This window comes from Oenanthe melanoleuca, chromosome 18 (assembly GCF_029582105.1).
Source record: "Oenanthe melanoleuca isolate GR-GAL-2019-014 chromosome 18, OMel1.0, whole genome shotgun sequence".
Taxonomy (NCBI): Eukaryota; Metazoa; Chordata; class Aves; order Passeriformes; family Muscicapidae; genus Oenanthe; species Oenanthe melanoleuca.
Genome location: NC_079351.1, coordinates 4610861 through 4628093, shown reverse-complemented (window position 1 = coordinate 4628093; position 17233 = coordinate 4610861). Strand labels below are relative to the sequence as shown.

The 17233-nt window shown below is 43.9% G+C and overlaps 2 protein-coding genes and 1 long non-coding RNA gene across 18 annotated transcripts in view; 2 read left to right on the top strand and 1 right to left on the bottom strand.

Annotated features, from left to right (window-relative positions):
• Nucleotides 1-5970, top strand: part of HLF (HLF transcription factor, PAR bZIP family member) — a 32284-nt gene extending 26314 nt beyond the window's left edge. The window contains exons 3-5 of one of the 2 annotated variants that reach the window (XM_056505830.1): nucleotides 1839-2059; nucleotides 4866-5053; nucleotides 5562-5970. In XM_056505830.1, coding sequence (XP_056361805.1) covers nucleotides 1839-2059; nucleotides 4866-5053; nucleotides 5562-5577 — 425 coding nt within the window. In that variant the 3' untranslated portion in view covers nucleotides 5578-5970. Of the gene's footprint in view, nucleotides 1-1838; nucleotides 2060-4865 lie in introns of both variants that reach the window. The other variant, XM_056505831.1, reaches the window with a different exon arrangement.
• Nucleotides 5971-6366: 396 nt separating this feature from the next.
• LOC130260423 (uncharacterized) lies at nucleotides 6367-8036 on the bottom strand. The gene is made up of 2 exons (XR_008841776.1): nucleotides 7958-8036; nucleotides 6367-7911 (listed from the first exon to the last, which is right to left on the bottom strand). It is a non-coding gene; the product is annotated as an uncharacterized LOC130260423 (long non-coding RNA).
• Nucleotides 7328-8660, top strand: LOC130260420 (uncharacterized). Of its 15 annotated transcripts, XM_056505829.1 has the most exons (5): nucleotides 7328-7504; nucleotides 7560-7579; nucleotides 7625-7766; nucleotides 7955-8030; nucleotides 8087-8589. In XM_056505829.1, the coding sequence occupies exons 1-5, from the start codon at nucleotides 7328-7330 to the stop codon at nucleotides 8587-8589; spliced, it is 918 nt and encodes a 305-aa protein (XP_056361804.1). The 15 variants fall into 15 exon arrangements, with proteins under 15 accessions (XP_056361804.1, XP_056361799.1, XP_056361801.1 ...); XM_056505824.1 differs by having other exon boundaries at nucleotides 7328-7569; nucleotides 7964-8030; nucleotides 8087-8660; XM_056505826.1 differs by having other exon boundaries at nucleotides 7328-7466; nucleotides 7532-7569; nucleotides 7634-7766; nucleotides 7955-8589.
• Nucleotides 8661-17233: the final 8573 nt, after the last annotated feature.

Sequence of the window (17233 nt, the reverse complement as noted above, 5' to 3'; positions counted from 1 at the left end):
TGCCAGCGGGGCAGGGAGGATCCCAGACCCGCACGGCGCCGTCTCCAGGAGGGATGAGCTGGTGAGGAGCGGCTCTGCAGCCGCAGCCGTGCTGGCCGAGCCTCCCCCGGTTATCCCGGTTCTCTGTCCCGGTTATCCCGGTTCTCTGTCCCGGTTCTCTATCCCGGTTATCCCGGTTCTCTGTCCCGGTTATCCCGGTTCTCTGTCTCGGTTCTCTGTCCCGGTTATCCCGGTTCTCTGTCCCGGTTCTCTGTCCCGGTTATCCCGGCGCGCTGCGCTGGGAGCGCACCCCCATCACCGGCGGGCAGGGGAAATGCCGCCCCGCCGCTTCCCGGTTCTATGAACAGGAGACAGCTGGGAACGCCGCGTTCTGAGCCCCGAGGAGAGCGGGGGGGAAGCCGCCAGCCCCGCTGTTCCCGCTGGATTAACCAGGGACAGCGGCAGTGTCGCGTCCCCAGGCGGGGCGGCAGCGCTCCGCAGCGGCACACTGAGCGCAGCAGCATCCTTGCCTCTCCCTGCCTCCCCTGCACTCACAGCTATATTTTGGTAACTTTGATCCTCCTTTTCTCCTCTCCCCGGCCCTCACCAGCCATTCCTGGCAGCTGATTTTATCAGCTCTAAAATAGGAGTAACAAAAGCTGTCCCTTAGCAAGCCCCGCGCGGTGCAATTCCCCCGGTGCGTTTTCCGTGCGGCTCCCATATTATTAAAATAAAAACTGCATTGTTAGTGCTGGCCTTGGAATTAGAAATGGCATGTCATGTTTACTGTTCTGCACCCTAAATACTGCAGATGTGGGCACAAGTAAGGAAATATTACACAGCCACAGGATGTTTTTGTAGTTATCATGAAAGCCGTCACATCGCTAAAGTCAAAGGGAATTAGCAAATAGCCAAAATTATAAAAGAATATCTGCTTCAGTCAGAAGTCTTCCCTCTGAAGTCTGTGAAGCTTCTACTTCTGAGGCATGTGAAAACTTCTGAAAATTCTGCCCCTGGGGATGGTCCATGTTCAGGCAGCTGACTTCAGGATCCTATTTTTGGAACCTTTGGTTGAGATTTTAAATTGGATTTTTAGTGGGAATGGTGCCTGAATTGGTGCTGTAGGATCTTGAAGGCTTTATCTAAAATCAAAAAGAGAAAAATGGGAGGTATATAACTCATTTTCTGGGGATATGCTCCTTTTTATTAGATTTTATATACCATAAAAGAGAAATGCAGCATCAGTAAGTGTCTTCTTCATTTTTGCAGAGCATCTTTAAGGAATCGTTGTAGCCTTTCATGTTACTGGTTTCCTTTTAGAATATCCCTGGTAGGATTTCATAAAGAATAAATAGCAGTCTCCTTGGAGTGCTTCAGCACAGCTGAAAGTACACTTTCATGAGATGCTATTCATGGCAAGTACTGTACACTGTTTGACTGTAAAATAAATATACCCTCAGAGGTATAACTGTGAGGGGTTGAGGTCTGAACTAAATGACAATATTTATAATCTGTTCCTGAGGATGGGATCCTAATGAAGTGGCACAGGTTGGAGCAATACATCTTCTGCCTGCAGTCCAGTGCAACTCAGTGTTGGATTCTGTGATGTTATGTGGGAGTCCAAGGTCAGCAACCAGAGTTAGGCACAGATGCTGAATTTAAAGCCCCTGAGCACGTCTGGATCAGAATATGCACCTTGCAGAATGGACAATCTAATATTTAGCAAGCACAGATACCAAATCTGCAGGGAAAGCTGAAAGAATTATTGCTTGTGAAGTATGTGGAGATCTTCTAAAATCCTTTGATGCAATTAAGATACTTTTTTCTGAGCCAGCTGTATTTATCCCGTTTTTCTGCAGGTCAGATCTTGCCAGCAAACCGGAACACACCGAGCCCCATTGATCCTGAGACTATCCAGGTTCCTGTTGGCTACGAGCCTGACCCTGCAGATCTGGCTCTGTCCAGCATTCCTGGCCAGGAGATGTTCGACCCTCGCAAGCGCAAGTTCTCCGAGGAAGAGCTGAAACCCCAGCCCATGATTAAGAAAGCTCGCAAAGTCTTCATCCCAGATGACCTGAAGGTAATTTGGAGCTGGTGACCAGCTGGTTCCTACAGGGTCTCTCACAGTTGCTCATTGAGGTGCAGGTTTGGAGCATGAATCTGTTTTGTCATGTAAGATAAACCTTTCAGTCTAAATCTGACTTTGCTGTAGGATAAAACTGTTCAGGGTTCTGGATGAGACTGAAGGGAGGATGTCCCTTATTAGTTATGCAACAGTTGAAATTCATGAGCTCAATATTCATTTCCTTTGTATGCCAGAAACTTCCTGCTTGACCTTGGACAAGCTTGCTTTGTCCCATATTTCCCACTTATGAAACAGCCTGATCATGTTTCCTTTTTCTTCATCCTGTTTCTATTCATGTTTCCTTTTTCTTCATCTTCTGTCTATTCAGCACAGGCTGTGAATCCTTCAAGGAGAATGGAGGACCCTGATGACAAACTGAAATATATTGTGTATTATTTGGAGTTGCTGTAGTTCTGTGTTTAATAATGAATGAGAACACTATAGTACAAACTATTTCACTAATATATATTCACTAATCCAGGTGAAAGAATCTAGATAAATGGTAGGAAAACAGAAGAAAACAGAACTTTTCGGCTGAGAGAAAATTACGATATGTAAATATACAATTACAATATGTAAAATACAATACCACATCAATATTTTAGAAGAAAGAGTCTGTGCCACTCACTGCTTCTGAGATGTGAAGAGCAAAGTGCATGAAGATAGATAGCAGGAAAATTGATCAACTGATCTAGGTTATCAAACACTGAATATTACTTGCCAAGTTGTTTTCCCAGTATGTGCTTTCCAAGAGGAGCTGTTGTATCAGAGGCAGTCAGGGCAGAATTTCATTCTGCTGTTGCTACTGCCCCCAAGAGACACAGCCTGGGAGCCTGCTGGAGTCAGTGGGAATCCCTGGCTGCATGTGCAGGGAGCCTGGGATGCCATGTGTTTGCACCAGATTGATAGCATTAGGGAAAGAAGCTATTTTTATCCCTAAGCACAGAAATCACAATTGCAGTAGTGTTCAGGTCTCTGTCACTCAGCTTTCCTTTGCAAAGGTTTTCCTGCTCCTTGTTGCTTACCTGGGCAAGTTCTTCTGCCTGTGGTGCCCTGCTGGGTCACAGTGCCCGAGGGAGAGGTGTTTGCTGCAGGAATGGCTGGAGTTCTCCCTTTGTCACATCCCCAGCTACCCTTGTTCACCAAAGCAGGCTTTTGGCAAACATCCTGTTGGCCAGAGGTGGAAGCCAGCAGTGCAGCCCAGCAGAGAAGCAGGAGCTCAGGGTCTCTCATCCCCTCAGGACCATCCCATCACTTGCCCTTGACTCGTGTCAGAGTGCCTGACCCAAGTGCTGCTTCTGGCCTGGCATGTGGAGCAGCCTCTGGGTTCTGGGGGAGGGTAAGCAGATTAGACCAGTCAATCGTCTCTGGGCTGCATGTGATTTGGAAATGCCAGCCTTACCTCTTTCAGGCCTGGATTAAGGGATTTGCCATAGCAATTTGTTAAAATAAAGAGGGATGAAGCCTAGGTGGCACACTAATAAATTGCTTAAAGCTGATTTTTATGGAGTGAATTGAGATGGGAAATTATAAACAAGATTTGGGTCATAGCTTTTTGCTGCATGCTTGGTTTTTTTGGATGATTTTGCAGGGCCCCATCTACGTACAGGTGAAGAGCCATTTCGAGATAATGCTGGCTCCAGATTAGCATTCCTGCACACTTTGTTGACCAAACTGATAGAAAGCAGTTCAAGAGCCCTCCTGCAGCAGTTGTTTTGCTCCTGCTTTGCCTTGTGCAGCAGCAGAGGGTTCAGAGGATTAGGCTGGGCTGAAGAGCCCAGGAGTGCTGGGGGTTTGCTCAGGGCAGCACAGGAGCAGCTGGGTCTCCTGCCCTGGTCCTTGGGAGCTGCACAGGGAAATGGAGGCACATTAAGATGAAGAAAGAGGGAATTTGACCTGGCCAGGCAGTTTGAGGCTCTAGTGGCTGCATCACTTGTACTCCAGAGGGGACTGAATTTCACTTCACACCAGAGATTCTGCCTGCTTTGTATTTCCTGAGTTGTTCCAAAGTTCTAGAACTTAATTCAGTTGTGACCCAACATCAAAACTGCCATTTTGCTGAAGGCCATTTGATTGAAAGAGTGGAAAAATCGGGTGAAATTCAGTAGTTACTTTGAGCCTTTGATACACCAATGCAGTAAGGTGATCTGGAGGCAAGTCTTCAGGGATAACTCTTTGGGAATGTGTTAGCTTGTCAAACCTCAGGAGGTAGTGGACCTATTTCTGTCCAATGCTTTTTTCTTCCACAGTCAAAGCCTATTGCACTAATCTCTGTGGTTGGTCCCAGAGCAGCCATCATCTCTGTGCCAAGGAATGCTTTTGCAGTGGTGCAGGCAGGAACATTCTGGGGCTCTGTAGAGTGCTTTGAACACTAAGAAGGAGCAGAGCAGTGGATGGAATGGGTGCTGGCAGCACGGAGTGAGGCAGGTGTTGTAGGCAGGGCAGAGCAGGGCCAGAGGTAAGGAGTGCTGCTGCAGGGTGAGTCACAGACGGGCAGGTGGATGTGTAACTAGGTCAGCCCGACGGGAGATGGGCTGTGCCTCCAGAGCAGCCTCACTGCGCCTTGGGGGAGCTCCCGTCAGGAGCGTGAGGGGTCAGCACGAGCACTGTGACAGAAACATCCCAGGGCATCTCCTGCCAGGGCGGGTGGTGCCGTGCAGAGCCAAAACCCAGTGTCACCCGGAGCCCAAAGCTTTCCCCAGCGCGCAGGCTGTGTCTGTGTCCGTGTGTCTGTCCCTGACCGGCCGTGTGTCCCGAGCAGGACGACAAGTACTGGGCGCGGCGCAGAAAGAACAACATGGCGGCGAAGCGGTCGCGGGACGCGCGGCGGCTGAAGGAGAACCAGATCGCCATCCGCGCCTCCTTCCTGGAGAAGGAGAACTCGGCGCTGCGCCAGGAGGTGGCCGACCTGCGCAAGGAGCTGGGCAAGTGCAAGAACGTCCTGGCCAAGTACGAGGCTCGCCACGGCCCCCTGTAAATCCCAGCCGGGGCTAGTGGGCTGTTCTGGTTTATTTCTTTTTTCTTTTCTTTTTTTCTTTTTTTTTTCTCTTTGTCGCGGGTTGGCATTTGACTAGATGGACAATGTGTTTCCTGTTTGATAGCACCACACCCAAACCAACCTTTCTGTCTTCAGCACTTTACCAGAAGCAGAAACAAAACTGACCTAGCGTTGGTTTTCGTTGTTGTTGTTGTTGTTGTTTTTTTTTTTCTCTTTTTGTTTGCGTGTGCGTGTCCCTGCGTGTGTGTGTGCACACGTGCGTGCCCAGGTCTGTGTCTGTGGGTGTGCATGTGCGTGGGTGTGGCTGTGCGTGGGCATCTCAGCACTTCCCATTTTTATCAGCCCTCTTCAAAGGGTGCCACATTTTTACCTGGACTGTTGACAGCTGCCATAGTAAGCTTTTTATATCTTTTTTTTTTTTTTTTTTTTTTTTTTTTTTTTTTTTTTTTTTTTCTTCAGTGCTGCTTCAGAGTAGGGGTTTTATGTTCTCGTAATCAGTTCCATCCTCCTGATTTACTTGGAAAGATCCCAGCATAAATTACAAAAAAAAAAAGGAAAAAAAAAAAGAAAAAAGAAAAAAAAGGTAGATCTCAGTTTTTTTCGAGAGTAACAAGCTATCGTTTTAAGTCTGTCTAATCAGAAAAGTTAACATGCTAATAAAGTGCACAAATAGTAATTTAGTACTACACTGCAGAACTATTAATTTATAGATCGCTTTTGTTGTATTTTTAAGTTTTGGTGATAATTGTCTTCAGATTTACAAGTGCTGTTAGACTGAGTTTAGCTGTACTCATGGTAGATCCCATAATGGCTTCTCTGTAGCTCCTAAGGTTCCTTTTCTCTCCACGGAGCCCAGGTAGGCAGGTGGGAGTGGTTGGTAGAGCACAGTGTGCACCTTGCACTGCCTGCACCTGAAGCAATAACCCTGCGTGCATGCTGCCCAGGTGTTCCCAGTGGACGTGGGATGGTTCCCTACCCAACAGCATCTCGTGTCTTTAACAAGGAGTTCCAGAAACACGTTCCCACAGCATGCTGGCCGTGTCCCTGCTGTGGGGGAGCACATGTGTAAGGAGCAGGATCATTAGTTGAAAACGAGAACAAAATTAGCGTCAAATCAGATCTGATGTCGTAATCAGAGGGGCTTTTCTGTTTTCAGTTAGTTACTCCATTTTGTGATTAAAAGTTGAATAAATACCTAAATTCAGTTGTTTTTTCCCCCCATGTTTTGTAATATATTTTCTGTGGATTATATCTTGCTGTTTAAAAAAAAAAAAATCACTTTTATTCAGTTAGAAGAAGTCACTGGTTTGCAAAGCCCATTTTCTCCTAGTGATTGTTGTTTTGAGTGTGACATGAACTGATGGTTCTGAACTTTATTGTTTTAAACTCTCTGCTTTTGAACATGTCTGTTCTAATATAAAGTGGACTTCTGAAAAATGAATGTAAGAGACACTGGTGTATTTCCGAGGGGGATGGTGTTGTCATATACTGTGGTTAATCCAATCAATCTAAGTGTTTACTCTAGACCAAAAGGATAGATATTATAAAATGTATAAAGTTTATACAGAATAATTATAGTATGTTCGTTTTGTACAGTATTTTTCAAGTACAAATACTGACAATGTATTTTGAAAGACATATATATAGCAAAAAGAAAAAGCTATTCCATGTTTAAAATATATAGCAAAGATATATATTCTCCATTATTGTATAGAAAGGAAATGCTTAGGGGTTTGTTGGTCATTGTTTTCTTCTTCTTTTTTTAAATCCTTAATACTTTAGGCCTGGCACACTGACATGTTCTGTGCTTTAAATTAAATTTTTATGGAAGTATTATGGCTTTCCAGGATTACTGAAAAAGAGAGACACTTTTTATTTTTCATCAGGAACACATAAAGAAACTGTTTAACAGGGACAAAGCACAATGATTTTAGTCAACTATTGATTGGACATTACAACATTTTGTAATGGCAGAAAAATAGTATATAACACAAAGCCATTCATAGTCATTTCCAATTTGCTGCTGCTGCTAGAATCTGTTTCCAGCTGAATTTTTTTTTGTTATTAACAGCTCAGATCCTGTACACAGCTGTGTGTACTGCATACAGTGAGTGATGTGAGCAAAATACGGTGCTACATGTCTTGCTCACAGTTTTCTAAGTGTTCTGACATTATTTTTAAATAAAAAGGTTGTTCATTCCATTCAATCATTCATGCTTTAGGAAATGGCTGCAGAGAGCTCAGCATTAAAACCCCCTTGCAGGCGTTTCCCCAGTGTTTTTCCACAAACCCACCTGGCTTGTTGTCCTGTCCCATGCAGTGGAGAATTTGTTCATCAGTGGAGTTTCCAGGTGCTGCAGCAAGGTTTGGAGTGCAGGGATTGCTCCTGCAGGGCACAGAGGGTCACAGAGGGTCTGTGCTGCAGCCAGGGTTGGAGTGCAGGGATTGCTCCTGCAGGGAGCAGAGGGTCACAGAGGGTCTGTGCTGCAGCCAGGGTTAGAGTGCAGGAATTGCTCCTGCAGGGCACAGAGGGTCACATCAGGGTCTGTGCTGCAGCCAGGGTTGGAGTGCAGGGATTGCTCCTGCAGGGCACAGAGGGTCACATCAGGGTCTGTGCTGCAGCCAGGGTTGGAGTGCAGGGATTGCTCCTGCAGGGCACAGAGGGTCACATCAGGGTCTGTGCTGCAGCAAGGTTTGGAGTGCAGGGATTGCTCCTGCAGGGCACAGAGGGTCACATCAGGGTCTGTGCTGCAGCAAGGTTTGGAGTGCAGGGATTGCTCCTGCAGGGCACAGAGGGTCACATCAGGGTCTGTGCTGCAGCAAGGTTTGGAGTGCAGGGATTGCTCCTGCAGGACACAGAGGGTCACATCAGGGTCTGTGCTGCAGCCAGGGTTGGAGTGCAGGGATTGCTCCTGCAGGGAGCAGAGGGTCACATCAGGGTCTGTGCTGCAGCCAGGGTTGGAGTGCAAGGATTGCTCCTGCAGGGCACAGAGGGTCACATCAGGGTCTGTGCTGCAGCCAGGGTTGGAGTGCAGGGATTGCTCCTGCAGGGAGCAGAGGGTCACATCAGGGTCTGTGCTGCAGCCAGGGTTGGAGTGCAGGGATTGCTCCTGCAGGGCACAGAGGGTCACAGAGGGTCTGTGCTGCAGCCAGGGTTGGAGTGCAGGGATTGCTCCTGCAGGGAGCAGAGGGTCACATCAGGGTCTGTGCTGCAGCCACCTGGGACATCCCTGGTGTCCCTCTGGGAGGAGCTGTGGCAGGGCTCAGAGCTGCTGTCAGACACCTCCAACAGCAGCACAGCACAGTGCAGCACTCCCATCTCCCCCACAAAGGGGATTTTTGGGGTGGCCAAGAGCAGGGTGAGGTCAGTGGTGCTGTACTCATGGTACAGCTAGGGCGGGTTGCGACCACAGAAATTCGCGTAATGTGCAAAAGGCAGCTTGGAAAAGAAAAAATAAATAAAAAATTCTTTTGTTTCTTTGGGTAGGGAAGTGGTTGGAGACTGGCACAGGTTTGTTGAGGTGTGGCCCCAGAGGAGCACAGGGTCCCTGGCTCTGCCTTGCCCAGCAGTGGCTGTGCCATCCCAGCACTGGGGATGTCAGTGCAGCTCCTCCCGGCGTGGGGCTGTGGGGAGCCCGTGGCACTCAGGTACTCCCCATTCCTGGGGCACTGAGGTGCTCTGGCTGCTCTGAAAAGCTCACCTGGGGAGAAAAAAAATTTAAAAAAAATAGCTGGCTTAAAACTTGGAAAATCCCCAGGTTTGCTATCCAGGTTGTCTCCCTGAAACAGCAATGGAAATAAATAAATGGAAGTTCAGCTCATTTTCAGTTCCCAAGGACAGCTCAGCTGGGCTCATCATGCCTCTGATGGCTTTGTTGCTCATGAAGGAGCTTTTAGGTATAAGAAATTGTAATTTTATAAAAATAGAAATATATATATTTGCAGAATAATTAATAGCTTATCTAAATAATTCACTGACCTCTATTACACTATAAGCATTGGTAAAATGCTTGTCTTCTCTTTATTTTCTGCTGAAACTTAGAAGTGGAGTTTTTCTTTTTACAAAAGAATGCCCTCTAGAAATCAGTGGGACTGGAGATGGATTTGTGCATCTGAGCCCCTTGGGGCTCTCTGGGGAAGCCCGAGGCAGAGGAGTGAGGTGGGTGGGGAGGGGTGGATTTCTTTTTTGAGTGGTGCTGAAGTCACTAAACCAAGCACCATGGAAATAAATTCTGACTTGAATCCACAAAAGCAAGAAATTCAGAGTGCAGGGGAGGAGCAGGAGCAAGCACCAGGGATGGGATCAGTTCAGGCCCCTCTCATTTGAATATCTTGCCTCTGTGGGTTTGTAATCCCACCAATTACTGCTTTAAAATTATTTTTGCATGTAATTTTACAACAGAGATGTGCAGTTTATTTTTATTTTGTTGACTTCTTTTTTATGTGAAAAAAAAATTATATTAAAACTTATATGTGATCAACCATTGTATTTCTGGCAACACCACAAGACAGAATTAAATACAAGTTTAACAAATAGATCAAATTATCTGTATGACAAGAAATGGTTTGCATCCTGTATGCTGTTCAGCCCAAATCTTTTTTTTTTTTTTTTGTCTGTTATTCTTAATGTTTAATAAACTTTTAAATTTTTCTTCTCTCAGCTGTGTGCTTGTTTTGGTGTATCAGGGCATGGGGCTTTTGGGAGGGAATTTTTCTCCCTCATCCTTTGGTCATCATTACCTGGGGATGGATCCCAGCTAATTTGGGGTAGGCAAATATCCCCCAACCTTCCCAGCTGCCACCAGGGTTAGGTATAACTACAGCAAATGTGTATTTACATGAGATGAAATAATTCAAATTATACTTTAATTACTGCTATTTACTATTTCCATAAAAATATTGTGTGTGTGTATATATATATATATATAAATATATATATATATAACTGTAAATTCATGCATTAAATTAATAAAAATGCTGCATATCAAGGAGTACTATTGTAGTATACCACATAACTCATTAATTTTCCTCTCCATTATAGCTAATATTTTATATGGACCACATGACAGATAATACATACTACAGGCTTTTAGATATCTAGTTTATATAAACAGATACATCTTGGGAGAGATACACAATTTATTAAATATGTGTTTATATGTACCTATATTTTTATAGCTGGGTACAGAGCATGATATATAGGCACACATACCTATAAAAATCTACATTTTAATATACACAGCACCTATTATGCACAAAATATATGTTTTAATAACACACTGTCTCAATCTCCCCTCTGTGTGTGTGCATTTCTTTAGTTTTAAATATATAGCTATAATATAAATTAATATATTAATACATATATTAAAGATGTGTGTTATATAAATTTATAAATATATAAATGAAAATGGCATTTTCATACACCATGTTTATTGTAATTGCTTTTATCTTCCTATTTTTATACTCCTTTAAAAATATATCAATAAAATATAAAATATAAATATAAAAATATATACTAATACAAAGGTTTTTAATGAGACAGAAAGTGTATTTGTCTAATAACCCCACACGTGTCTGCACAAGCACATGTATCTGTGAGCATCCTAGAGAAATAGCTTGGCTAATTATACTTTCACAGAGAATATTTAACAGCATTTACTTCATTAATAAACCTTTATAACTTTAAAAAATTTATTTTTTAAGTCTGTTTTTGCCATATATGTTATGCACAAATTATAATTGCTACAACACACGAACACAGTATGGGCACACACATCCTTGTAGCTCTTTCTCTCTCTGTTTTATATATTTACAAGTTTAATAACTGTGTTTCATTTAGGCTACCAGAATTTACTGCTTGAATAAATTTTTTGTACACACAAAAAATATTTTTTTGTTAGAAAAGTGCCTTTATTATGCTTGCTCTGAATTATGCACAAGACTTGTCACAAAATATTTACATTTCCATACTCATCTGTGTGCCTATATAGCTCTGGGTGTCTATAAACTGTGTATAAATAAATAGATAAATAAATAAATAAATAAATAAATTTAAAAAAAGAGTTTATATACATATATAGATATATATGTATATATATTATACATATATATGTGTATATATATGTAGTGTGTCCATACATTGTTGTATACACTGATATAAATTAATTTATATTTTCATACAGCATACTTAGCAGAATTTAATAGCCTAGGTTAATATTTTATATTTCAAATGATGTATTTTATTGCTGTAAAGGTCTTTTTTTACTATACATTCTATATTGTGCTCAGACACATGTGTGTACTCCCTCTCACTTTCTAATCAGACAGAAATTTAATCATTTTATTTCCATATAGCATAAGGAACAGAATTAATAAGGTTTCTAATATTTTTATACAAAGATTCATCTAAAAATTATCATCACTGGCAGGTAAAAATCTGAGTATAAGTATATAGTATATGTTGTGCACCAAAAATGTGTTTTAATAATCCAGAAACACTCCCTGTGGCTCCTGTGCTCAGCCCTCTGTGCACACATCTGGCACAGAGGTTTCCATGTGCACACTCAGCACAGCTTCAAAAAAAAGGGATTTATTTTTACCCAGAGACATGTGTATAAATAAATGGGGTTAAGGGTTAAAAAAAAAATTTCATACTGTTTTTAAAGGCTAGATTTATATTTTTGAATTTTTTTCCGAAAATATATGAAGTTGATTTTATTATTATGAAGATTAATAAATGTTACACAGGACACACGTGTTTCTTCTAACACACACATCCACCCTGTCTAGGTGTTTGTTCCTCATTTAGCTTTCCATGCCCACAACTAGAGACATTTAATAATTATATTTCACACTGCCAACTCAACTGCATTTTCTTCTTAATATGGATTTAGAGCTTCTTGTATCCACATTTTATTGCTACAAAGATTTTATTTGCTCTATATGTTATTTATTATGTATAAAATGCATTTGAAATGATGCAGAAACACACAAGACCTCCTTGACTTCCTCTGTGTGTGCTTTTAGCAGCCTTTTTATTATTATATTTTTATTTATAGAACAATTAATACATAAAGCATGCTTTTGGAGATGTTTTATTTTTTTATTTACTTTATAGGGCAGGATTTTCACTTAAGATAAAGTATTTATTATTACACATTTACATATATTTAAGAAGTATTATTAATACAGCATAGTTAGTAGCATAAATATACTTTAATATATAAGTATTTAAAATAAAGACACACCCCAAACCCATCTTTATCAGGAGTCAAGAGATATTTTGGAGTCATTTTCCAAAGCTTTTGCCACTTTGGGGTCCTTGTGCTTTTGTTTGAACCCACCTTTTTGACTTCAGGATAAATTTGAAGGATTCAACATTTCTAGGGTCATTCATGGATGAAGCAATCCCAGAAAATCCAGGATTTAAAAATAAAAAAAAGACTGGAAAACTCCAGGCACAGCCCCAGCTCAGGAGCATCGACACTGCCCTAGGGCTGGGTTTGCTTTTTCTTTCAACTTCTTTTACCCAAGTCCCAGTTTTCATGAAACCTGTGAGAATTTAAGAATCTTTGAGATGCTTTAAATCCTCTATCACCCTTACCCAGCTGCTTAAAAAAAAAAAATTATTCCAGAGCCAAATAAAGGCTCAGCCTTACCCACGGCAAGCCTGGACGGTGGAAAGCGAGTCCTTGATATTGCATTTAAAGGGAATAAATGGGATTTGTCACTGTGGCTGGTGGGCTCTGCGGTGTATTGGGGTTTTTTTTTAACATGTAATCATTTCCTGAATTTCAAACGTGGGAGGGGAAGTGGCAGAGATCCACGGCAGGGATGCTGAGAGCCCTTCCCAGCCGACACAAGAGGTCACACACGAGCCGCGAGCGGCTGCTGGGATCTGCTCCAAACACCGCCAGCTTTGCCTCTGGAGCATCCATCCCCTTCATCCTCCTCGGGGGCCTCTCCCTGGTGCAGCTGCAGGTGAGACCTGTGCAGGTCCAAGTCCCCAGGGGTCAGGGGACACCACAGTGTCACCTCACCTGTGTGAGACACCGGGCTGCAATGCCGGGGTGCCCGAGCGCTGCTGTCTGAGTGTCCAACACGCTCGGGCTCACAAGGATGATGCTCAATCATTTTCCACATTCACAGACCCGATTTTAATTGAAATGTGAGAATTAGCCCCACCTGCAGACAGCACCCAACAGCCAGGTTTCACCTGGGGTGGAGGAAAGCAGGCAGAGGTAATTTATTGTGACCAGGATTTTGGCCCAACAACCCAATTCCTCTAACCTGTATTTTGTTCCCTGTTTTCCCTCTCCAGCTCTGCAGCCTCCAGACAGAACCATCACCCCTGGGACAGGACACAGCTCCCTGCTCAGCTGTGTCTCAGCCCTGGGCACACCTTGCAGGTGAATTGGTTGCCCTGTTCTGAGGTCCCAGTGGCAGAGGAAACATGGCTTGATAATTGGAAATTCTTCCACCACTAAATTGGGGCTTTTTGTGTTACTGACTCAGGTTATGAGGGTGAAATGCAAATTATGCTGTGGATGCCTGTGCCACCTGCAGGTCAGCATTTAGCACAACTTGTTCCATTTTCCAATAAAACCCCTGGCAGTGAGGGTGAACGTGGCACAGGAGGCTTTGGCAGCACAGGCCAGCCACAAATCTTTTGGATGAGTTCTACCACAACAGCTCAGCCAACCCTGGCATGCAGCATTGATGGCAGAAAATTAAAGGGCTTGTCAATACCAGAGCTGATGTGTCCGTCACCAAAAGCAGGGAATGGCTCAGTGACTGGCCCACAATTAACCCCACCTCGACCCCAATTGGGGTGGCAGGAATGCAGTGCCCTGGTCAGAGCCTCACCTCCTGCTTGTTGTTGGTCCTGACAGCCAAAGTGCCTGGACTGCACATTTATTGCTGCCACACCCATGGGCATTATGGAGAAAGGGTGTTTTAGGACAATTTGGAACATGCAGATCGATTCAGAGCAAGCAAGGAGGTCTGTGTGTCTTGGTCCTCATTGCTACAGAGAAGGAAGAGCTGCATTCCTGCTTTTGGGGCAAATTTTCTTGCTTGATGCCCCTCTCCTGAAACATGGGATTACAGCTCCTGCTCACACCTCTCCCTCCTTCTGCACTGTCACTAATTTCTCACGCCCCTTTGTCACAACATCAGCTGGGAAAAGTGTCTGGAGCCTGGAACACCCTGCTGGCTCTGTCAAACAAGGGGGCAGGGAAGCAAGATTGAAGGGACTGAGTTTGTTTAAATCTAAGGGAGAAGAAAACAAAGAAAGAAGTGAATCTCCAGCTACAGAAAATCTGCCTGGAAGGGCTCTTCTCTGAGCTGCTGCAGACAGGACAAAAAGCAACAGGCTTAAAACACAGCAAAGAAAACAGTGCTTGGGCAGACAAAAAAAGAAAAAAATAAAAATCAGAGGGCAGCGGCTGAAACATTGAAATAAACTGCCTGGGAGGATTGTGAAATCCCCATTATTAGAGGCTCTTTAGAACAAGCCTGTCAGGACTGACAGGCAGAATCCATCCTGCCTGCAGGCAGAGGAGGGGCTAAAATTATCTCACAGTCCCTTTAACCCTTATTTTCAGTGTTTTAGCAGAAGGCTGATTAAGCTGCTCAGCACCACCATCAGCTTCAGGACAAAAGCCATTTCCATTCAAACATATTAATATATTAAGACACATTAAAAAAAAAATAAATAAAATCCATATCCCCTCCTGGGCCAATCCTGAGCTTCCCATGTTCACAGGTTTTCATTAGAGAGACAGTTGAGCTCCCACAGCAGCAATGTGCAATCCTCCAGCATTTCAGATGCTACCAAATCCTTGCAGGTTGAAGCCAAAAGTGCCCCAGGTTCCCCATGTTCAGTGGGTGTTGTGGGCTGGGTTTCAGTGTTTCAACACCTGGAATAACAACTGCTCAGCATCCAGACATCCTGCTCGGAATGTCCTGCTGGAGAGTGGCTCAGGTGCTGGCTGGCTGTGTCACAGGAGCCACGTGTCACTTTGGTCACAGCTCTGGGCCTCTCCTGGAAGCCACCACCACCCACCAGGCAGTGAGGAGGTGTCTGATGGAGCTAAGGCCACTCTCAGTCAGTCTCTACCAACAGCTCTTCACCTCTGAAAATTCAAAGGAGATTTGCAAAGGCACCTGCAGGATCTGGACACTCAAATCCATGCCAGCAGGGCTGGGGCTGCTAAGCAACAGAGACATCTGAAGAGATCCCTCTGAGAGCAGACGAGCTTCAACAGCCAATGATGTAAGCTAGGTTATAAAACTGGCCTCTCTGCCAGCCTTTTGCAACAGGATTTTGGTTCCCCAGCTTGTCCTTAGGAGCAAGCAGCCTGGTTCTGCAAAGGGACCAAGCACTGCCACCCTTACTGCTCACCACTGACAGGAGCAGGATGCCTGGGGTGGCAGACACCCAGCTCAGTGCCAAAACACCATCCACCAAACACTACCCAAACAGGAATCCAAAAACTCTTTTATCAAGAGAGCCCTGCTTTCCCTGGGGCTTGGCTGTGAGTGGAACTGCTCTGTGTGCTCAGCTGGCACATGGAAGGTGCTCTCTGCTGGTCTCCAGGCAGGCTGCAAAGCTCACAGCACCCCCAGGCTGAGCAGGGTGGGGTGGTGAGGGACAGTGCCAGCACCACTGCTGCTTGTGCCACTGGGCAGAGCTGGGAATGCCAGGTTAAAGCATCCCAACACTTCCAACAGCTCAGAGAACAGTCAGGTGTCTTATGTCCATCCCCTTCCAGTGACAGTGAATTCATTCAGACAGATGATGAGTGGACACTCCCAAGCAGCAGGATGGAGGAGCAGCCCCTGGCTGGGCCATGGCACAGGCTGAGAAGGAAAGGCAGAGAGCATCCACACCCTGTGCCACGCCATCCTCATCACTCTTTTGTCAGCTATTTTTAGCTTTAGCCTTATGGCACCTATTGATGGGTGAAAGCAATCAGCAGCAGAGCCCAGCATCCTGTGCTCTTTAAAAATAGCAAAGCATGGAGAAAAGATTTAGTCAAGCACATGATGTGACCATGACAGCCTTGGCCTTCAGGGACATCTCGTGGCTGAACACACCAGACCCAAGTAAAGAATTGTGTAGAGGTTCTGAGCAGAGAGGGCATTTAAGAAAGAAAAAAAAAAAAAGAAAAAAAAGAAAAAATTCTGTATCTTCTCTTTAACTTGTTCATTCCAGCCCAAACAATGTGCATTTTATAGAATATCCTGAGTTGGAAGGGACCCACAAGGACACTCAAGCTTCCCTGGAAAGGACTTCCTTACTTACCTAAAACTGGGAGATGGCAACACAATTCCTTACCACAATCACAAATAATCAAGAGAAATGTGGAGCAGACAGGATTGGAACAGCAGCCTGCTTTTTTTTTTGTTAACAGGAAGAAAAATGAATATTTTCTTTTCTTTCTTTCTTCTTTCAAATGTCTTTGTGCATTCCTCACTGTTTAATTTAAACCAATACAATTCAAAAGAGCACTCTAAGATAAATCCTTAAACAAAGCCCTTCATTTACTAGAATTATTTTTTGATGCACAGGATATTGTGTTATAAAAACATGACCAAAGAATATATCCAGTATTCAAAGCTGGATAAAAACAGCCATACCTGCTGCATCCCAGACATCTTCTGGAAAGTTCATCTGAAATGTTTGCTATCTGTTTCATTTAGACTCAGCCTACTTGCTGCACTTCTAAAACCCAGAGGCACAGAAAATACAGAGGCAAGTGCTTTTAAAAGCATTTGCCTTGGGAAGACAAAGAAACCCCATCTTTGTACTGCAGCATTACTGGAAAAAGCACTATCCTTAGTCCTGAGAGGAATCAGCCTCAAGAGCTGCAATTAGATGGAGGGAAAAAGAAAAGACTATTTGATATGCTTGCTTTTCAGACAGAAACACATTTTTAGTTCAGCTTGTCTGTATTTTATGCAATGATACTCCTCCAGGGATAGGACCAAAATTATGTATTTCAATGTTCTAAGCTGAAAAAAAAATCCAATATATAATGGTATAAGAAAATTGACCCAGAACTGCAAAAGGTCAAAGCAAGTTCTAAAATATTGACCAAAATTAAGACTTTTTCATACTAAAACTG